The 24054-nt window shown below is 39.8% G+C and overlaps 1 protein-coding gene across 3 annotated transcripts in view; it reads right to left on the reverse strand.

The window, feature by feature from the left end:
• ZDHHC21 (zinc finger DHHC-type palmitoyltransferase 21) overlaps nt 1-23832 on the reverse strand; it is a 73110-nt gene extending 49278 nt beyond the window's left edge. For 2 of the 3 annotated variants that reach the window (XM_054032664.1, XM_054032666.1), the window contains exons 1-5: nt 23745-23832; nt 18900-19101; nt 16013-16111; nt 12518-12629; nt 9918-10056 (exon numbers count right to left, since the gene is read on the reverse strand). In XM_054032664.1, the coding sequence (XP_053888639.1) occupies nt 9918-10056; nt 12518-12629; nt 16013-16111; nt 18900-19053 (504 nt within the window). In that variant the 5' untranslated portion in view covers nt 19054-19101; nt 23745-23832. Of the gene's footprint in view, nt 1-9917; nt 10057-12517; nt 12630-16012; nt 16112-18899; nt 19102-19718; nt 19777-23744 lie in introns of all 3 variants that reach the window. The other variant, XM_054032665.1, reaches the window with a different exon arrangement.
• Nucleotides 23833-24054: the final 222 nt, after the last annotated feature.

Here is a 24054-nt window from a genome sequence, read left to right on the forward strand (position 1 = left end):
AGCCGACCCACTGGGTGTTGCTAGGGTAGAAAATTTCTCCGACGATCGTGCACACGGCGCGCGCATACCGAATTGGAATCAATATGAGCAAGCAATTGAGGAAGAAGGTATCTGCCACAAAGTAGAGGGGATTAGCACCACTAGCTTCATTTTACTAGCCATCAAGAGATCCAACCAAGATTCATCGTTCTAGGTACTGTACAACTGATAGAAACTGATTTAGGGCCTTGAATTTGCAAAGGGATCCACCTGGGCAGACCCATATTCCTGCACAGAACCCCACTTGTTTCTGCCAACATGGAACCCTTTGCAAATCTGGCTTTAACAGGAAAAACAACAATTTATTTTCTCTGCCCTACCAGAAACAGAAAATTAACAACATAAAGGGAAAAAAGAAAGTCTACACTTTAAAATTCAGTTTAAATAACCTAAAGTATTAATAATGTAGTTAGGATTTTAGATACATAGGTTCTCCCAATTTATTTTATTATTCCTTTGCAGTAAGCATGAATCAGCAATTTTCCCAAACAAAACTAGCCAAGATTACAAAGTTGCCAGTCAAAAACTACTCAAAAATGAAATCAATCAATACCGGTTACAATAAAGTCGAATCCATTTTGGACAGATCTTCACCTCATTCAAGCAGTGGTCAGGACTCTCCCTGCCTCCATGCAACATGAGTGCCATGCAACCACAATTTGGCCCAAAAGGCTCACTTATCACATCACATTCCATAGCATGCTCAAGGACAATGCTTCACAAATAGATCATGGAGTTGCACAGCTTGTAAATCATGATCACATCATTAACACAGTGGCTCCCCAAAAGCCTGTTACTCCCCATCACCCACACAGACTCCTATAGTTCTTGGATTCCTTGTGCAAAAACATGGACAAACTTGAGAAGCAGTGGCAAGAAACTTGGGCTGAAAGACTGACGGATCAAATTTCTGCAGGCTTATGCTGAAGTGTATTACATGCCAAGAGATCTTCCTTCTCTATCTTAATAACAGTTGCCAAAGACATTCTGAAAAGAACCATTCAGGGTGGTGAACAGCTTCAAACAAGGATGCTTGAAATCCACAGCAGAATCCAGCCTCATTCACTGCAAAACAGTTTTCATCCTTCTTTTCCAAGATCATCCACATCTGGAAAGGCTCCTTGAGCCTGGGGAAGGAGGCTAGCCAGACCCGACAGACAATTTCAAGGATATGACCAGTTCCTGTAGTGAGCCTGGGCTGAATTGGGGAAAGGAAGTACCAGGTATACTAAGGGTACATCTACACTTACTTCCTGGTTTGGCGGCAGGCAATCGATCTTCTGGGATCAATGTATCGCATCTTGTCTGGACGCAATAAATCGATCCCGGAAGTGCTTGCCGTCGACGCCGGTACTCCAGCTCGGCGAGAGGAGTACGCGGCATCGATGGGGGAGCCTGCCTGCTGCGTCTGGACCCGCGGTAAGTTCGGACTAAGGTACTTCGAATTCAGCTACGTTATTAACGTAGCTGAATTTGCGTACCTTAGTCCGAAGTGGGGGGTTAGTGTGGACCAGGCCTGAGAGAGACCTGCAAATTAGACCCTTGTCTTGCCCCGCCCCCTCAGATGGGGAGTCATGAGCAACAGAACCCCCTTTGACCAAGACTGCCAGCAGCAGCAACAACAAATAATCGAACATACTTTAGTCTGTCAATCCTTAAAAAGAAATGTTCCCTGATGCACCAGATCTGGCCAACCACCACCTAGTATCAAATAGCTCCTGCCTGAGTAAAAGTTTGTGTCAAAGCTAGCTAAAAGCTGACTCCAAACATCTGTCTACAGGCAATAACTAGATCTTTCTCATTCAGATTTCAAACTGGGATTAGGACAGAAACAAAAACAGAAACTATGTTTCTGCTTTACCTACGGAATCACTCATACTCTTGGACCTCTATGTGGCATTAAGTACAATCTACCATAGAACACTTTTATCCAACCTTAAAGTGGCAGCGGGGTCCAGGAAAACGCGCACACACACAATCCTTCCTCAAGGGCTGCACTCAGAGTTAATGATTGACAACTGTGCTTTTGCTATCAAACCCTTGCCCTGAAGAAGCACAGAGCTATAATCTCTCCTTTGATCTAATCGATATTTACATGCAGGTATTTGGAGATTGTAAGATTTGTAAGATTTCAACTGGCAACAATATCCACTGAACACAATTCTGTCATTCACAGCCTACCATATCTTCATAGTCTCCCAATTATCCCAGCATCTGGGCAAGATCAGCACATGGATGAGGAAAAACTGGATGAAGTTAAACAGTAGCAAGACAGAGATTATGCTGGTAGACACACACACAAGGCTGGCTACCACAACGTTGTCTACACTAGTGAAATACTGACATCTGTATATTGTGAAAACATGTTGCAGTTTGGGGGTGCTGTTTTGACTCTATGGTTTAGAATTGGAGTCTCAGCTGCATCTGCAGCAAATGAATTCTAACATCTTTGATTGGCTAGGAGACAGTGTCCCATCCTTGTAGATGATGACTTGGCTTCAATCATACACATATTCATTATCTCCCAACCAGATTACTGCAGTGCAATTTATTCCAACTTCAAAATATCAACTCTAAAAATAACTCAAGGAGGTGTAGAACACCGGAACACGCCTCTACAACAACACTGGTTAGCAAGGCTGTTTACTTCATTAGCTTCCTACAGATCACCACACTAAGATTACAAACCTGATGGCCTCTTAATGTCCAGACAAGCTTACAGGGTCAGGGTGGTTTTGGCACTGGGGTTAAATGGCAAGCAACCAAAGGTCACCCATGAAAGGTCAGCATGGGTGAGAAGCCGGACTCTTTTCACTCTGCCTTTCGCACAACCCTACCCTCTATTTCTATGAGAATTATTGTTTCCATGGGTATCTATTTCTCATTACTCCATCTTGTTAACTGTGATAAGGCAGGGTGCTACAGTCACAGCTCCTGGGGATGCAGTACCTCGCAACTTGAAAGCAATTGTATGAGAACCTGCTATTGGCAATTCCTTTCAGTTGCACAGTACACTTAATTTGTTGATGATTTTTATGGTTACAACTTGTAAGTTGGCCCTATCAGCATGGATCAGATTCCCCTTTATAGAGATAAAAATGAATGGGGATTGGATCAGGTAGATAGTGCTCCTAACCCTACAGAGATCAGGGGTTGGGATAATGCCTTTTTTGTGCAAATTCTGCATCAGCTTTGGATTTAGAACAAGGCCTGGTGGTTGCTACATGCAGTGGGTTGACTGCATAGCCATAGATCACGTCTTAGAAAAATGCAGGTTTGATAGACGTAGGCAAGGGTATGATGCTCATGACTTTGAGCAATGGAGGGAAAGCTGGTGACAGTTCAAAGCAGCTGTTGCCAAGACAAGCTGCCTGTAGAAGATATCTTTTCAAAGTTAAAGGTTCAATAAAGTTGCAGCCAATTAGCCAAAAAAAATTTAATTCTTGTCTTGTCTGCACACTTATTTGGCCACTGCCTTTCACAAGTTTAGGTCCTTATCTTTAAGGCTTTACATGCTGTGGGTTGAGGATTCCTAAAAAGACAACTTTGACCTTTGGGGATCATGATTACCCTCAGCTACTCCACTCGTACTTTCAGTATCATCTGAGGGAGACAGAGCTTTCAGAAGAACTGGCCTCAGGCTCTGAGATTTACTCACACAGGTATTTAGAATGAGAACAAGCCTGACAAATTTACCATCAAACTGGAATCTCACTTCTTTTATCTCACTTTCCTGTTAACACATAATATATATAAAAATTAATATGCCAACAAAAGAAAGTAAAACACATACACATGACTTTTCCCCCTGGGGGAGGGATGAAGAGGAAACCTCACATGACACTGCTAGTCTGCTTGTTTATTTTCAATTCTGGAAGTCTCTCAGATATCATGGTGATGAGCTCAATATAATAACCTGGATAGAAGAAGATAGGATAGAATAGAGAACAAAACCACAGACAGTCAGATAAACAAACCGGATATCTCGAATTAAAAAAAAAAAGTTTACCAAAGAGTAATATAATTTGTCGCTTAGCATAAAAATGAAAACACAAATGATATACCGGTAAATATACCTGTTTTACTTTTAACCAGACAGCAGCCTTTCAATGTATCCTTTCCCCAAAACACTATTTTCTGTTATAGCATATTTTATCTTCTTTCCTAGGTTATTCAGGATTTCTACATGGTGCTTACAATTATACTGGGGGGAGGGTTCAGAACTCTTACATCCTGTAAATTCTTATTATGACCCTAAAACAATCACTGTCCTAGAACATTCAGGGTAGAATTTCACATCTCATTTTCCAAAATAGCGTGGCATAGTCTTAGAATACACAATTAACGAAAGTAGATATGTTAGTTATCCTATTAAAGGGATTTTTATTGAAACAGTTATTTGACATCCCATCTGTTTGGAAGCTTAAACATGATTTAAACTTACTGGCTTCAGTTTTAATGTATTTTTATACTTTGCTCTTACCAACATTAATGAACTGCCTCACAACCCTTTCCTTTTCAAATCCCCTGTGAAGTAATGTCATGTTCTTTTTATGGATGGGGAAAACTGAGGCCTAGGCAGGTCAGATAATAAACACCTGCCTCTTAAGTTGTGCTTTTCCCATCAGCGGATCCCAAGGCACTTTACAAAAGATGTCAGTATCATTATCCACATTTTACAGATGGAGAAACTGAGGCACAAAGATGTGCAGTGACTTGCCCAAGTTGCCCAGCAGGCCAGTGGCAGTCAGGAAAGGAACCCAAGTCTCCTGAGTCCCAGTCCACTGCTCTATTCACTAAGTCACACTGAGGGCTTGTCTGATGGAGAGTTAGTGCACAGCAAGCTGGGGTGTAATCTACAGCTCACTAATGTATCACACACTAACTGGCCATATAGACCCTGCTTACCATGCACTAAAAATTCCATAGTGCACACTGACCGTACTCTAATTTCAAAGTGGAGTAGATAAAAGTGCCCTAGAGAACTTTCAGTGCATGGCTGCAAGATCCACATGGTCTGTTAGTGTGTGTCATCCTAGCATGGTGTAGATCAGGGGTAGGCAACCTGCGGCACGCGAGCTGATTTTCAGTGGCACTCACACTGCCTGGGTCCTGGCCACCGGTCCGGGTGGCTCTGCATTTCAATTTAATTTTAAATGAAGCTTCTTAACATTTTAAAAACCTTATTTACTTTACATACAACAATAGTTTATATATTATAGACTTAGAGAACGAGACCTTAAACATTAAAATGTATTACTGGCACGCAAAACCTTAAATTAGAGTGAATAAATGAAGACTCGGCACACCACTTCTGAAAGGTTGCTGACCCCTGCTGTAGATTTACACTGCAGCTTGCCACATAATAATTCTCCACAGAGTTGCTTAAGATCACACAGGAAGTCAGTTGCGGACCTGGGAACAGAATCCAGGTCTCCAAATGCCCATTACTTCTTTCTAACCACAAAACAATGCTCCTTCTCATACGTGTGACTCATGAATCTTTTACTTCTAAAAAATATTTGTCTTTTATGTAAATGATGTCTTCCATTTTTCCCCTTTGGAGGCTATACCTTGGAAAGCTGAAATGTCAGGCAAATCCTACTATACCACTACTATACTCTACTCTAGAACCACTAAACACTGCAGGAGGTGGAGTGGAGGAGACAAGAAGTAACAGCAGGAGAGGCTTTTAAGACAAAAATATTTTTCTCCAGTACAAGTCAACCTGGAAGGTGTTTACTAAGAAGGATGGTTTTCATTCCTCTCTTCTTGCTACTTTGGGGGTTGAAATCTTTCCCAGAGATCATGGATTTATTAAATTAGATAATTTAAAGAAAATACAAAACTAGGAAGATCAGAGCCTTGTATCTTTTGCAAATCATCAGAGCTAGCTGAGGAATTTGATCACTGTCTTATTTGAATTACATGATGCTTCCTGCAAGGGTCTTGCATACAAGTCAACACTGTTTTCATTTCTTTCCTACATTCAGTTCTTCTTTAGTTTCAGCAGTAATAGTACTCCTCCTACTGGACAAACAGAAGCAATAATTGCAATCTATCGTTCAGACACCACTCAGGCTACAAAGAGCCAACACGCTACGTAATAAACTGACTGTGTACTTAGAGGTGAATTTGCTGGTGTCATACTGTAATTTCATATTTCTATTCAAGTAGGTGGCTTCTTGAACTATTTTCCAACTATTGCCCAGTTTAATAAACTTAAGTGAAATCTGTTTTTGGTTTGGTTTCTAAAATCATAAAAATAAAAACAAAAGTTATGCACTGGACACAAAATTAAAAAATATAGTGAGGCTGGTATAACATATATGAAGTGCTCCGGTACACACTGAACGTATTTTCATATTATACTAACAAAATACTACATAGTATTGTGTTCTTCTATACTATTAAAACAGCTTTATTTTCATCCCAATCTTGTTTTTCTACCAAGTATAGCAAAGAATAAAAATAAAACAAAGTGAAGGCATGCAGCCAAAAATTTCACAAGTATTCTTAATGAGCCAGGAGAAAACTCTAATTCCATATGGCCAATTTTTAAAAACGTATCCAGTGTTTGGATTTCATGGTAAATACATGCCCTTACAGATTAAGGAAATGAAACCTCTTGATTAAAGCCGGAATTTCCACAAAGAGTGGCACTCATGAGAAAGGTAGAATGCACTCAGGTCTCTGGATTGCTATGGCGTTTCAAGGTTAATTGTGTGGGAAGATTAAAATAATTTTGCAAGTGGTTTGCTTAAATTCCTAAGTAATTGTGACCAAGTCCTCTTGATGTTCCTGTTCTTCTGGGGCCCAAAGGGATGGATGTATGATTATGTGGCACACTTATGTGACCTGAAGTCCTCAGCAACACTATCAGTAGGGCCCTACCAAATTCACAGCCATGAAAAATGCGTCACGGACTGTGAAATCTGGTCTTTTGTGTACTTTTAACCAGCCTATGCTCTACAGATTTAATGGGGAGACCAGCATTTCTCAAAATGGGGCTCCCTACCCAAAAGAAGGTTGGGGAGGGTGTCTCAAGGTTAGTGTGTGTGTGGGGGGGGGGGGGGGGTCTCAGTATTGTCACCCTTACTTCTGCGCTGCCTTCAGAGCTGGGTAGCCAGAGAGCGGTGGCTGCAGGCCAGCTGCCCAGCTCTGAAGGCAGCACCCCACCTGCAGCAGCGCAGAAGTAAGAATGACAATACCATACCATGCCACCCTTTCTTCTGCGCTGCTGCCTTCAGAGTTGGGTCAGGACAACTATAGTTACAGCACTATGAAATTTCAGATTTTAATATCTGAAATCATGAAATTTATAAATTTTAAAATCCATTCACCATGAAATTGACCAAAATGGACCATGAATTTGGTAGGGCCCCAACAATCAGAAATCAACCAAATGAGACTCTGACGTAATCTTCCAAGCTGAAATATTGACTGGATTCCTAAACAAATTATATTTATTTTTCCTTTCTTTAATTTCAGCCACCAATCCTGCAGATGAAAAACAAAAAAGAGCTAAAGACTATCAGCTCAATACTAGCCTTCGGAAAGCAAATCTGAAACAATTAGTAACAGGCGACACCTGCAGTCTCTATTAAACAAATGTATAGAAAAATGTCAATTTGTTTACTTCTTTGTACCATATGACACAACATAGGGTACCAAGGACTCAATTTTAAAAGAAGTATGTGCCTGATAAATATGCTGATTCCACATCTGGGCACTTTATTCGTCACATAGGTGAGTAAAAACATGCTTTTTCGAGGCTCTGTGATGATTTAAGACCCTAAATGTGGGATCTGGATGTGTTATTTAGGCAATCACATGAAACTAGACTATGATTATTGTATAGTCTGACTATATATGTCTGCCTTCTAGTCTGCCACATTGACTGTATATAGATGCATAAATATTAGGGATAAACACCTTTCCATTCATGTGCAGAAAAAACAGATTGGAATTTATTAATACATTTAATATACTGAAGTACACATGCATTTGATAATACAATTCTTAGAAAACTAAAATAAAAAGAGAGATCTGCTCATTTTAAGACAGATAATTCTTAAAAGTTATACTGTCATTGTTGGGAGGCCTGAACATGGCAAAATTTACGTAATTTCCCATTACCCTGCCTCACCCCAAAAAAGCAAATAGTTTTCCTTTAAAAAGCAAATCCAAGATCTGAGTACATCAACTAAGTAGACTGCAATTACTTAACGAAAATTAAATACTTAAATTAAAATATTTTGTTGACAGCATTTAAAGGGGTCCTATATATATATATATATATATATATATATATATATATATATATATATATATATATATATATATATATATAGGGGATATACTCAAAACAATTAAAATACATTGTCAGATACATGTCAAGAGTAAATTGTCTGCACCATTCAAAGATTTTACCCTAGGAAAAGAAATTCACTTTACTACAATGTAAGGGCCAATTCTGCAGTTCATATGATTATACAGCACTCTCTCTGAAGTCAATGGGAATTCTGTATGTATAAGGTGTTAAGTGAGTATGCATTTAATTGGTATAGCAGACTGGTGTACTGATTATAACTGCATTTGCTTTTGTAATATAAAATAAGTGTTATGTTAAAGCACCCTTCAATAATTTATTAACAACATTCTTAAATATAGGGGCAGACCCACAGCTGGTGTAAGTTGTCAGAGCTCTTTCAACTTCAATGGAACTACAGCAATTTACTCCAGCTGAGGCCACCACAACACCTGTGTCAGATAGCTAAACATTAAACCCATTTTACAGATAACGAAGTGACCCAGTAAAACTGAAGATATTCTCTAAGCATTCTACAGTTTAGGGAATGTGTTTTATTCATTTTATTCATTTAGAAAAGCATCTACTATCCAGAAACAAGGCTATATGAGCAGAGGAGACAAATAACTAGCTCCATATAATCACTGAAACCTTAAGAATTTTAAAGCATTTGAACTTAAACAAGTGTATTCATGTCTGTGACAGAAAATCCAATTTGATTAATTAGTTTAAGACTGAAAATCTATTTTGAGAGAACACCCACAATTATATTATAAATAAGGCAAAATATTTTCAAAGTGATCTGCAAAAACCAACACATTTCAGTAGAAAGTACTGAATGTCCCCAGCAGTAAGAGGGGCATTTCAACATGTTAATAACTTACGCTTAGCACATTTTACCCCTTCTTGCATGTCCAAAGAGTACCGCTCCCCATATTTGCCAGCTGCTATCTGATGCTTCACCTCTGCATGTATTTCACTAAGGACATCACATCACCATAGATCAACATGGAAGTATACAAGATGCTTATAAAGGTAAGTCCCATTCTTTTCTGGTACTGTGCCTCTTTCAGAAAGTTTAATATTCTTATGTTTTACCATTTATGATACAAAATAAGATAAAATTTTAAGTTTTCATGACAGGTACTTTGGACGGAAAAGGTACATATTAAGTAAATTATCTTATGCATGGACTCCCCCACATAGCAAGTGTAGGAGAGGCACTTCAACAAACTCAGAAGTCACTTAGGAAAAAAAAACTAACATTTGCAGATCACTTTTAAAGAAGTCTAATTGTTTTTGTCCCTGTTTTACAAAGCTTCCATAACAACTAAAATCTTGTTTGTATCTAGGAGACAATCTGCTCCTCTTCACAATGGTTATTCCTTTACTTACCAGGAGAGTATTTGCTCATGTGTAAATATCAGCCTTGATTCTTCCTACATTAGTATTTATTATCATGTGTATAGAAAACAGAAATTTTTGGGCTTTTAGATTTCAGAATAAATTGCATTACAATTGCAATAGTAAATATTAACCATATTTTATGTAAGGATAAGATTCTTACCCAGTTAACTTTTTTCAGAGGTAGAAAATAATAGTAGTGGCAGAAATCAAGTATCAATGTATAGGAACTAAGAAGCTGAGTGTAGAAACATAGCTGCAGAAACAGCCAATGATTGTCTTCACCAACACAATTGTTAATCCTGCAGCAAAACAAAGCAAACATACAAGGCTTTTTAAATGTTATAGTTAGGCATGATGAGTACCAAAGACAAAACAACTTAACTTATTTATAAATGCACTGCTAGATTTGGTAATGTAGAGGCCATATGCAACTACAAGTGAATACCCACAGCATCCATTCTACAGAATGATGTGGCTTCTCTATTAAAGCAATGGCAACCCTGCTTGTAGTTTAAAATTTGCCTGCATTTTAATTTGGTGCATAGTGTGCAAGACTGGAATTTCTCTTTGTTAAAATACAAATTTAATGGTAAGCTCTTAAGGGCAGGAATCATGTTTATCTTTCTGTTTGTACAGAACCTAGCACAAGGGGGCCCTGATCCTGATCTGAGAGCATTAAAACAATATTTTAAAAAAAAAAAAAAAAAACACACACAAACAAGTCTTGGTTGTTTCTCAAAGTACAGAATTGTATTAGTTGATTATGTTCATATTTCAAGTTTCCACATATACTGATCACATAGAATGGTATATGCTTCTTCTGAAGAGACTCAGAATGAAAAAACCTCTTTTTGCCTTGAACACCAAAGGCGTTGCGATTTTAAAAACATTTCAAAATTATAAAACAGCCTGCAAAAATGTCACAGCAATTCATATTTTTCTACCACTTACTAACACAGATTACCATCTAAAGTGATACAAAATTGACTTTTGTTCTATATAAATTTACATAAATTCAATTCAGAAAGTGGAAAATTGGGAATGCAAATACTATACATATTGATAAATGCTGGCAAAAAAAAATCTCAAATATGCAAGAGAAAGGTTGGAGGAACGAGAAGGCATGATACCCAACAAAACAAGAATATCTCCCAACTTCCTTATCAAAACAGTTTCAAATAATCCTGACAGTTCAGATATTTCAACTTTCTTAATTAACCCTTTCAGCAATCTAGGCCTAGTCTATGCTACAAAAGTTTTACTCGTATAAATACATCAGTTAGGAGTGTGATTTGCTTTTTAATTATACTGGTATAAAGCCTAGTATAGATACAGTTATACTGGTATAAAAGGTGCCATATACCGATATAGCTTATCTTACTTCCCAAACCAGATAGAAGTTATAGTGGTAGAAGCAGTGGTGTAGGTAGGCTAGGAAAACTGGATGGACCCCGCTTTTGGGTGGGCGAGCAATAATGGGGGGGCCAACTGGGCCAGGACAAGTGAGGGTCCTCCCCACCCCTTCTTCCTGCAGTCCCTGTGCGCTCCTGCCAGGGAAATGGGGTCGAGGCACAGGGGCTTGCCCCGCTCTGTCCGCCCGCTGGGGAACGGGGTCTGTGCGCGGGGGCTTGCCCCACTCCGCCCGCCAGCGGGATCCAGGCACCATTTGGGTGGGCCTGGATGGTAAGTGGGTAGGCCATGGCTACACCCCTGGGTAGAAGTACTTTTCTATTGATATAACTGCATCAACAATAGAGGGTGGGAGGAGGGGTTGTTGCTTTAACTATACCGATACAGTTAGAGAAACTTTCTAGTGTAGACAAGCTTCTAAGGCCAGGTCTACACCAAAAAGTTAGGTTGACCCAGCTATGTTGCAAAGGGGTGTGAAAAATCCACACATTAAGCAATGTAGTCAAGCTCACCTAACTCCCAGCACAGACAGCGTCAGTTTGACAGAAGAATACTGCCTCTTGGAGAGGTGGATTAACTACAGTGACAGGAGACTCATTACAGTTAATATAGGATAAGGAGTATCCACATTGATGTGCTGCAGTGTTTCTAGTGAAGACACAGCCTAATCCATACATTGACTCTAATGAGAATTGGAGCAAGCCCATAGATAGCTAACAAATTAACTACCACCACAAAATATTCAAACTGTTTTGGTTATGTCTTGTTTGGTTTTTTTTTTGTTTGTTTTTTTTTTAAGTCATCCCCTGACGCTTTAAACTTTTAATTTGTAGCACAAACATGAGAAAATGCAAAACAAGCTTTTATATTTCAGTTCAGTTGAAAGCAAATTATCTCACCATCTGACAAAACTAAATTGTGAATATCTGATTTTTATATCGAGAAGCTGCTCAGCTCTAGCAATTTTGTTTTTTAAAGTTGCATTTCCCAACATTAAACATTTCTTTCATCAAAATTTGTGAAAGTTCCAGGAGCATCTCACATTGGCAAACAGCAGCATGACAGAACAATAACGATTACATGTTACATAGCAAACAATTCTCACTATCAATGTTTGATTGCAGGCACAAGTACATCACAATGAAAATCCTATCTACCCTCCTGCACTAGATACCTTTAATGATGAAGTATTACCGTCAGAAAGAGAATGCTTCAATAAAATTGTACTGTAGTAAAATTGTACTGTAGTAAAAGTACCCTGAACAATCAAAAACTGCAATTTAAACAAACAGTAAATAAGGAAATTTTCTGTGCAGCAAGAACTTATTCAATCAATGGATCCAGTCTTACCACGGACAGTGGTGATCCATCCTTCTAACACAGTGTCCACAGCGACTGCAGTGATGGGATCGCTTTGGTCTCATCATATTACATTTATTACATAGTTCCCAAAATTCTCGTTCTAGAGAGAAAATTGAAACCAGGTTAAATAAAAATGAATGTCTGCTGAAGTGCCACTAGTTTTCAGATCTCACCAGTTACACATGCTTGAGCTTCTTGAAAAAAGATATTCTTCCTACAGAAATCAGCATGTAAGAACCTCTCCCCGACTCTTCTCTCAACTGCTCTAGGATGGTTGGCATACCTCTACCATTGTGGTCTGATTTTTACTCCTAATCCCCATCTCTCCCTACTATTTTTAAGAGTCACCAATACAACATGAAACTCTTGGCTAGGAACAAGGTAGGAACTGGGAAATAAAGATTTTTTGTGTTTCTAAAACTATTCTGTTCCACTTGGATTGCTTTTTTTCTAGCACACGTCACCAACAGAGTTAGCTCTAAAGCTCAGCCAGGGTATCAAATCCCATTGCCATCCCCAGCTCAATCCAAAAGAATTGACCAGTAAAATAATAAAATACAAAATAGATTTCTGAAAGGTCTTCCACGTCAGGATCTCAAAGTGCTTTCAACATTAAACAAACATCATAACATCCAACAAGTAGGAATTTTATAGATGGGGGACCCGGAGGACAGAGACGGTGTCCACTAAGTTTGGGAGCTAAACTTGAGATACCTAGGGACTGATTTTCAGAGGTACTGAGCTCCCACAACTCCAGCTGAAGTTAACATGAGCTAACATTGCTAGGCATTTCTGAAAATACAGATATTATTTGCCTCAAGTTGGGTATCTAAAACCAGTGGACACTTCTGAAAATTTAGGCCTCAGAAAGCTGGTGAAGATCACATTGTTTCTAGGATGAAAACACACTGAGACCTTAGTGCTGTCAATCATTTAAAATGTATTTTACTTAATTTATTTTTTTTAAAGGAGTGCACTAAAGGTGCTAGGATTCCTATTTGTAACAAGTGCCATCTTTTTTATTTTTAATCTGAGAAAAATCAAAACTTATAAAAGGAAAGCAACACCAGTTTTCATTGCAATGCATTCTGAAAGTTTACATGAGGAAATGCTTTTCACTATAATAAATGATGTATGGAACAAATTTTAAAATTCAATTTGACACTTCTTGAGCCTCCTGCTGGCAGCTCCCAGCTTTCCCATTTTGCAGAAAAATGACATTTGCACACTGGTAGTACAGAAGCCCAATACCCAAGATCACTAAACTAGTAATAATGCCAGATGGAAACTGATTTACAATCTGTTCCCATAAAGCCAGTGTCACAAAGGTGTCACTCTTTAATAAGACAGCTACTGTTAACAGGAGGCTCAGAAACACCCAAAGCTAGTTTTCAAATATAAGTTACACGAAGCAAAAAATGTATCTCACCATATCAACCTGCACAATACCACAGTGCTGAAGTGAAGCTTAAATATGATTTTTTGGTGTCAGTCCTGTCACTAATGGGACTAGATGCAAAAACATGATCACAATTGTCTCTAATTACCCACTTGTCAGCAGTATCCACAGAGCTCACTAAATGAATGAGGCATGGAGAATGAACCAGCCTCTCAGTTGATGGAAATGACTGCAATGTCTCAGCATGCTGCCTGGGCTAAGAACAACTATGCCTTCCTCTCACTAAGGAAAGGGGTGGTGATGATGGTACAGGCTCAATTGGGAAGCATGGCATTTAGAGGTTGGAAGCCCAATGCCAGCAGAAATGCTAAGACTCAAAGCGAACATACCAGGACACCAAAGATAGGAACCTGCAAGTCCAGTGCCAGATAGACTACTTATCCATTCCACGAGAAACTGGATGTGATATTTAGCAAAGATCCGACCAACAAGCTAAACATGGAACTAGACAGCAGCAGAGCTCTTGGAGACAAGACAATGACAAGACCTCTGACAACCAGGAGAACCCAAACCCGGAGAAGAAGTGGCAGCCCCTACCAGTCAGGAACAGCAGATCCAGGAGCATGAGCAACAGTACCCTGAGGCAGAGAAAGGGAACGAGCAAGCTTCACCATCATTGCCTGCCGTCTCCATCATCTTCTGAGACCCCAGAAATTTCTACCTAATCCTGAAATATGTCCTAATCTGACTAGGCCTTTAGAGAGGGATCCAGATGACATCACCACCTCCAATTAAATCTGGAATACCACCTGGGATGTGAGACTTTGCCACCCTGCCTCCCCCAATGCGTCCTTTTCCTTCCCCATTTTGTTTCTTCTCTTTCCTATCTCTCTTATTTTAATTTCTGTCTAATAAGAGTCTGGCTTAGACAGCCAAGACCGTATATTTTGCAAGCCTGTGACCAGAAAGAGGGAGCTGAAAGCAATGCCCTAAACAGACCAATGGTAGAACAAGTTTGCTAGATCTCAGAGTTGCTGATAAAACCATGTGCCATGCCTGTGTTTCTTCAGCAGTGAGGTTGCAAGTGAGAGTCAACACCAGAGACTGAAGCTCCCTCTTTGCTCTTTTTATCTCTCCCCTTTTGTGTATTTGTCTTGTTTTGTTTTCTAGGAAACGGGATCAGACTTCAGCAACAGCAGCTCTAGCCCATCTCAACTAACTTCTTTTCTTTTCCCCCAAAAGGACCTTATTAACGTCTTTAGTACCATTTAAGAGATTGACAAAAAAGGGGTTTTTTCCTTCTAAAATCTCTCCACAGCCAAAGTAAAATGGAATAAGAAATTTTGTTAAAATGACAGCCTTACTTAATACTTCACATTTCAAATGCTTTAACTGTTTGTCCTTCTTTTTCTTTAATAAAAATTTTTAAAGCATTTTTAATGGTGAGTTTGCCATAGTACTAAGCAGACAAAGGTCTCTGTATACCAAACCGGGGTTAAACCTGCTTAATGTTGGACAGTTTCAGGGTCAAGTTAACACCTTTAGCTCTGTGGGGCCATATATTCCACCAACATTAATGCCACAACACCGTTAGTGTCATATTACTAGAGAGAAGAGCTCCACTTTGGCCTCTGGGGGGGAAAAAAGTTACGTTTTTTTTTTTTTTAAATCGTCACATGCATTTTTCCAAACTAGTTGATATTGATGTCCAAAAATCTCCCATAGTGATCCACTAAGGCCTACATCACCAAGGAGTAGTATCCCTTCCTGCAAATGGGCTATGCAGATTGATGGAGTAGCACAGACAGCTACTTTGGTACTGTTCAGGAATCTTAACTATTCAGAGCAGTCAATGATATCCAGCACACTGGCCATCTCGATCACATGCCCTTGCCACACAGTGTAGGACCTTGCTCACCTCTATCACAACAGCACCTACACTAGATTTACCAAACCCGGTTTGGTTTTCAAGGGAGTGGTTGCAAACAAGGGTAGTAAGCTTCCAACAGCTATTAAAACTAATATTAGAGATTATGCTAAGCAACCAACATTGTATTATTTAGAAACATCTTGCAATATAGTACCTGTGAGTGGTATCTTTGGCCTTTCAGGTAGTTTTCCTGGATCAGCTATGGAGGCTCTCAATAACGAAACTATACAAAACAATGAGACTAAGTAGTAGCCTGAAAAATAAATATATAAGTATTCAGAATATTACATCAAGTGTATCTTTGGCCAAAGACTGCATGCCTTAATGTGTCACATTTTAATCAGTTCCAGCACAGCAAAAGATTACTTGTAGGAATGAGGCAAGACAACAGAAAATTGCAGAAAAAAAGAAGCTGCAATAATTGGCACATTTGAAAAGTAGATCTGATTTAAACTAACGTAGCTTAATTAACACATGTAAACCAGCATTCCATTTATGCATATAAATATTTCATACATATATTACACATAAAAAATAACCTTAAAAGAACATATTAAGATTGCAAAGTCAAACACACAAAAGTTAGGAAATATCACAATTAAGGTTGCCTATGCACATCTAATTGGGCTCTTTGTACATATGCATTATGATAGCCTTTAATTACATGTTTGCATACAATTTTTTCCACAGGACTGCTGCCTCATTCAACACACAAAATGAACAGTGCTCACTGAATGAGTAGCAATATTTTGTTTTCTCCTTCTTGTTCAATATGCGGGCGCATGTCTCATTTACTGCACGCTATTCAAACACTGCTCCAAAGCCAGAATTATTAGCTTCCTCATCAGTTTTTCTAATGGTGCTCATCATTATGGCATAGAAGTGCATCACAAACATTAATTTATTTTCACGACACTGGTGAGATAAAGTGGTATTATACCCATTTTACAGATGGGGGACTGAGATAGAGAGAAATTAAAGTCAAAAGTATCCACTAATTTTGGGTGTCCAAACTGAGACACCTAGGACCTGATTTTTCAGAGTACAGTACTTAGCATTATATAGCATTATAAAGCACAACTTCCATTTACTTCAGTTGCAGCTGTGAGTGTTCAGCACTTCTGCAAATCAGATTCCAGGGCCTCAAGTCAGGCACCAAAAAAAAAAAAGGAACACACATTTAGTGACTCACCTAGCATCACACAGGAATTCTGTGACAGAAAGAGGGATATAATCCAGTTATCCAGAGCAGCATTCTACTGCCTTAAACCACGAGACCATTTTTTCACTTCCTGCAGTCCCCTGCTTCATTCACTACACACCTTCAAATTTCTGCATCAAATGAAGCCGGGTTCCTACAGCCCACAGCCTCCTTACACAACCCATCATGGGCATTCAATGAGGCAGGAGTGGAAACAATCATATCTGATCATATACTTAAAAAGTTATATTATAATTTATACACACAGGGGACTGAATCAAGGTTGCATAGACAACCTTAATTCTGAGTTGCTTTTGAGTACTTGGCTTTGCAACCTTAATGCTTTTAAAATAGTTGTGTGTGATTTCCTAGGTTTTTAAAACAATTAATTGAAAAAAAAAAATCTCCTTGTGTGCCATCATATTGACATCATATGGCTCATTGGCAGGGTTGGAGCCTTTATCTCCACCTTGCAGAGGTCTGGCACTGGAGCAACTGAGAGCAGAAATAGGTTGTCATTCTCTCCGTGGGCCTGCATTAGAGGGGGATGAATCACTTTGCCAGTGGGTTTCCACAGATGTGTGTTGATTTCAGAGGAACAGTGAAATTCTGGAATCCTGGGTTTCATTCCAGTCTTTTGAGGGGAGTGTGCTTTAGTGGACACAGACTTTTCTTCCTATACTCCTCTCCCCTCAAAGCTTGACCTCTTCTGCCCCCTCCCCTCCAACCTGTCACTGTCCAAGTCCCATCTCTTCCCCATCCCTGGCTCCTCATATAGCCAACCTGAGTTAGCACAACTCATTAACTGCTAATATGACCACTCTGCAGTGTGGATACAGGCTAGCTCCACCTGACTGCTGCTAGTCCTCCAATGTCTTCCCACAATTCCACCATGTCCCCAGATGGGACAGGGAAATTCTCCTACAATTCACTGGGAAATAATTCATAGAATAGCTCAGCTTACTGCACTGCAAAGAACTATGGGATGTGCCTAGGGTTGCCAACTCTGACTGAAACTATTCCAGACTCTCTCCCCAGCCCCCTCCCACACACACATGACAATGTCATTTTCTTAAAATATCCTATTAAAATCTCTTGGACTGCTTTCAATAGTCACCGGGAGATCAATGCTGATTCTGGGAGACTCCAGATCAACCCTGGAGGGTTGGCAACCCTAGATGTGCGCCTGAAGTCTTAAGTACCACACAGGAGTGAGTGCTGTGCCACTGTGTATGCAGCAGCTTGAATGTTATTTCAAAGTGTAGCTGCTCTCACCAGCGCAAGGCTAACTTGAGAGGAGTAGCTCAAGTGTAGAAAACTTAACTGCAGTGAAAATATACCCAAATACACCCACAATCCCCTGTCCCAGCATCAGCTGCTGATGCGAATATGGGATATATTGTATACCTGCTCAGCTTTTCCTGATACTGATATACACTCATGCAGATTACTAGGTACAGACTGGCCACGGGATTCAGACATGCTGTGTTGGGAAAAAACGCAGATATATGGACATACTGAACTGTGTCAAATGCGTGTGTCATAGCCCAATTACAGTTAGCATGTCCCTGTCTGTAGTTAGGGCTTTAATCTAAAGTAATACCAAAATACGCTATTTCAGATTTATTATATTTCAAAAATAAGGAGGAAGTTGGATTTTTAAGAATCAGCATTAAGACCAATTTTTGTTGGCTTGCTCTCCTTCTTCCCTGGAATTCTGGAACTTGATACTATATAGGTCAGAGTAGGTTCTATTGCCCACAGGTACCTTTTTTTTGTTTTGTTTGTTTTTTGTTTTTAAACTAGCTAGGAGAGAGAGATTGGGCTCAATGCAACTTACACAATATCGCTGCAGCTGAAGTATGTCCCTCTTCATAGTGAGGAAAGAGGATAATTTGGGGAATAAAGAGTGTGTTGTAAAGCCAGACGAAGATAATCATGCCCATGCAGCACCACCCCTGCGGGTCAATCACAAAATGAATTTGTAGTCCCATTGTACATTATCTGAAGGCAGCTTGCCACGCAGGGAAAAAACAATGATCCTAAAAAAAAAAAGAAAAACAAGAACAACCCCCCTCCCAGTAAGTTGAAGTAGTAACATGAAAGCTTCATCGCTGGTTATTAGAAAGTTAATAAATACTGGTAAAATGTTCCCTGTACTTCCAGTAGCGTAACTGTTATTTGGTTCATGTGCACAGATTTGGAAACCAGGTGCAAGTTTCTAAATGTTTCGAAGCCTCATACACAGAGTTCATGCACTACCATGGGATATACACTTATGGTTTCTTTTTCACTGTAAATATCTCATTGTCTATTGCTTAACTTTTACCATAAAGATGAGTGAAGAGACAAAAGATATAAAACCTGAAGAGGACTTCAAATGCAAGTGAAAATAGGTGCATTTATAAAGATAATCAGCCAACCAATGATTTTAGGCAAACTCAGCAGACAGAGCATAGGGATTGGTTAACATAAAAAAGAACGTTGATTTTTTTCTCTCTTTCTTTTAAAACTAAGCCCCACATCCATCTAGTTGGCTATCACAAATAGCACACAAGGTTCTCTTTACCTACTTATGTCTCATTCCATCCTACTATGCCACCCAAATTTTGAAAGATTATTTATATTCAATCTATTTGAAAATTAAATCCTCACATACTTCTGAAGCAATCTGCTGTTGAAGCTCTTCACTGATCATGTATCCTCTTTTTCAAATGCTGAAAGTGGAAGAAATTGCACTTTCATAAACATTTTTCCCGCTAAAAGGGGTCACAGCATCATGCCAAAAATTATTTATATGGCAAATAGGTCAGTCACAATGTGATCTCCTAGCCCCTTTGCTCACCCTAATTCCCATCATATTAATGATTTACAACACAATCATAACCCTTGTGAAATCATCCCGCAGGTCACTTGCCAGAACAGTGATTGCAGGTTTTTATTTTTTTTTTTTGGAGGTGAAGGAGCTATTGAGAGGAGGACAAGAGTGCCTTCCCTTCCTCTCACTTCCTTCCTCCCTCTACTGCAAAGCTCCTGAAATCTAAGGGTTTGTCTACACTACCAGCCGGATGGATGGGCAGCACTCGATCTAGCAGGGGTCAATTTATCGTGTCTAGTATAGACAAATAAATCAACCACCGATCGCTCTAGTGTTGACTCTGGTACTTCACCTCAACGAGAAGCGCAAGGGTCTCCCGTCAACACACTGCAGTGAAGACACCATGGTAAGTATAGCTAAGTACGTAACTGAAGTTGCGTAACTTAGATCAATTCACACATACACACACACCCGGTAGTGTAGACCAGACCTAAGAGAGAGAGAGACTCCCTCATCCTAGAACTCACTCCCCATGTCAGTTGGGCAAAATCCCAATCTTCTGATTTACATAATGCCCTAAAAGCCATCCTTTTATTCAAGCTTCTCTTTTTGGCAGGGTGAAGAGATGAGGTTATATTGTAGTTTATGGGGAGATGTGAGATAAAGAGTTTCAATGACATTTGTAAGCCAGTTATTTTATACATATCAGAACTGTAGAAATCCAAAGTGGATTGGATGATCTCTTTTTCCATCTCATTACTAAAGCAGAAATGTTTACCTAACACCTGTTTTTGAGTGTTTTTTTGTAATCTAATGTTAACGTCCCAAGTGACGGGGCTTCAAGCACTGCAGAGCCCAATTCATTTCACTGTCATGATGTTTTTCACAGATTTCCTCAATTTCTATCCCCCCTCAGTGTCTAGCAAGGTATTTCAGTATTTTTACCCTTTTAGGTCTCTCAGACAAGCTACACATATTTAAAATGCTAATCTTTTATAAACTCATGTTCATTCTTTTTTCTTTTCCTTGAATACGATCCAGTACTGAAAACAAAATTTTATATGTGGTTGCATCAGAACTATATAGACAAAGTTTACTACCGCTATATTCACTGAGAGGATGCCATTGCATAAACAGCTTAATATTGCAACAGACTTCATTGCTGTCACATTACACTACATTCATGTCCAATTTGCTGTCCATCATCATTAGTTCTTCAGATTTATTATTTCCTAGGTTTTCCAGCTCCAAGCAAGTGTGTTTCAGATTACCCTCCATATCTATTGATTTGCATTTTTTCCATCTTCAGTTTCATTTTGTTGTTTTCCACCCATGTCTCCAATACCTCTACATCTAGGTTCTTTTCCATTGTTTGTCTTGTCCTTGCTGGCATTCACAACTCAATTTAGCATTATTCATAAATTTCATTAACGTCTTTTCTTCTTTTTCCAGATCATTAATCAAGGCCAGACTGAAAAAAGCCACTTGACATATTTCCATCTCTATTCTACGTGCTGCCATTTATCAGAACCGTTTGTTTATTATTTCTAGCAGTTTTCAATCCACAACAGTATTCCCATTCAAGGCACTTGGAATTACATTTTTAAATAAGATGGAACATAAGAATGGCCATACTGGGTCAGACTAAAGGTCCATCCAGCCCAGTACCCAGTCTACCAAAAGTGACCAATGCCAGGTGATCTTTCTCCTACCATCCATTTCCACCCTCTGACAAACAGAGGCTAGGGACACCATTCCTTTCCCATCCTGGCTAATAGCCATTAATGGACTTAACCTCCATGAATTTATCTAGTTCTCTTTTAAACCCTGTTATAGTCCTAGTCTTCACAACCTCCTCAAGCAAGGAGTTCCACAGGTTGACTGTACTGTGTGAAGAAGAACTTCCTTTTACTTGTTTTAAACCTGCTGCCCATTAATTTCATTTGGTGGCCCCTAGTACTTATATTATGGCAACAAGTAAATAACTTTTCCTTATTCACTTTCTCCACACCACTCATGATTTTATATACCTCTATCATATCCCCCCTTTTCCAAGCTGAAAAGTCCTAGCCTCTAATCTCTCCTCATATGGGACCCGTTCCAAACCCCTAATCATTTTAGTTGCCCTTCTCTGAACCATTTCTAATGCCAGTATATCTTTTTTTGAGATGAGACCACATTTGTACGCAGTATTCAAGATGTGGGCGTACCACGGATTTATATAAGGGGAATAAGATATTCTCCATCTTATTCTGTATCCCTTTCTGAATGATTCCTAACATCCTGTTTGCTTTTTTGACTGCCGCTGCACACTGCGCGAACATCTTCAGAGAACTATCCACAATGACTCCAAGATATATTTCCTGATTAGCTGTAGCTAAATTAGCCCCCATCATTATTGGATGTATAGTTAGGATTATTTTTTCCAATGTGATTTACTTTACATTTATCCACATTAAATTTCATTTGCCATTTTGTTGCCCAATCATTTAGTTTTGTGAGATCTTTTTGAAGTTCTTCACAGTCTGCTTTGGTCTTAACTATCTTGAGCAGTTTAGTAACATCTGCAAACTTTGCCACCTCACTGTTTACCCCTTTCTCCAAATCATTTATGAGTAAGTTGAATAAGATTGGTCCTAGGACTGACCCCTGGGGAACATCACTAGTTACCCCTCTCCATTATGAAAATTTACCATTTATTCCGACCCTTTGTTCCCTGTCTTTTAACCAGTTCTCAGTTCATGAAAGGATCTTCCCTCTTATCCCATGACAACTTAATTTACATAAGAGCCTTTGGTGAGGGATCTTGTCAAAGGCTTTCCGGAAATCTAAGTATACCATGTTCACTGGATCCCCCTTGTCCACATTTGTTGACCCCTTCAAAGAACTCTAATAGATTAGTAAGATATGAATTCCCTTTACAGATACCATGTTGACCTTTGCCCAACAATTTATGTTCTTCTATGCGTCTGACAATTTTATTCTTTGTTTCAACTAATTTGCCCAGTACTGACGTTAGACTTACTGGTCTGTAATTGCCAAGATCACCTCTAGAGTCCTTTTTAAATATTGGCATTACATTAGATATCTTCCAGAAGCTGATTTGAAGGACAGGTTACAAACCATAGTTAATAGTTCCACAGTTTCACATTTAAGTTCTTTCAAAACTCTTGGGTGAATGCCATCTGGTCCCGGTGACCTGTTACTGTTAAATTTATCAATTAATTCCAAAACCTCCTCTAGTGACAGTTCAATGTGTGACAATTCCTCAGATTTGTCACCTACAAAGGACGGCTCAGGTTTGGGAATCTCCCCAACATCCTCAGCCGTGAAGACTGAAGCAAAGAATTCATTTAGTTTCTCCGCAATGACTTTAAGTGCTCCTTTTGTAACTCGATCGTCCAGGGGCCCCACTGGTTGCTTCGCAGGCTTCCTGCTTCTGATGTACTTTAAAAACATTTTGTTATTACCTTCTGAGTTTTTGGCTAGCTGTTCTTCAAACTCCTTTTTGGCTTTTCTTATTACATTTGTACACTTACTTTGGCAGTGTTTATGCTCCTTTCTCTCTACCTCACTAAGCTCTGACTTCCACTCTTTAAAAGATGCCTTATTTGCAATTTTATTTTAAAGAAACCAATCAAGAGTTTCTGGCAACGTTTATGTTTTAGAAAACCAGGTTACTTATTGCCCATGATTCCAATAACCTCTAACTGTTTAGTAATTTGATGGTAATCTTGGTTGGGGGGGGGGGGATCCATTTTACTTCCCCCACTCACACGCTCCCCCGCACCAGCCCCACTTTGCCCCCCTCGCAGAATCCTCCAGGGATCCCCACAGCGCCCCCTCCTCGCCCGAGGCAGAACTGACCGGTACGAGGGGGAGCTGATCCGCCCCAGCAGGAGACACTCCGACCGCTCTCGCGCTCACCTAACCGCCGGCCGTAGACTACCTCTCCGCCGGCTTTCACCACCTTCCGCTTCCGCAGGGTTCTACGCATGCGCGCACGGATGGCGGTTGGCGGAATAGGGCCACGCTCAGCGCAGCGGCCAACCGCACCGAGGGCGGGCGCGTACCGTGCTCGCGGCTGAGTGCGTTCTACTCCCGCCCCGCGCGCGCTCCCTTCGGCCGCCCGCCCTTCCCTGGCCTCAGCTGCGGCAGACCCGGGCGTGGCAGCTGG

This window comes from Malaclemys terrapin, chromosome 6 (genome assembly GCF_027887155.1).
Source record: "Malaclemys terrapin pileata isolate rMalTer1 chromosome 6, rMalTer1.hap1, whole genome shotgun sequence".
Lineage (NCBI taxonomy): Eukaryota > Metazoa > Chordata > Testudines > Emydidae > Malaclemys > Malaclemys terrapin.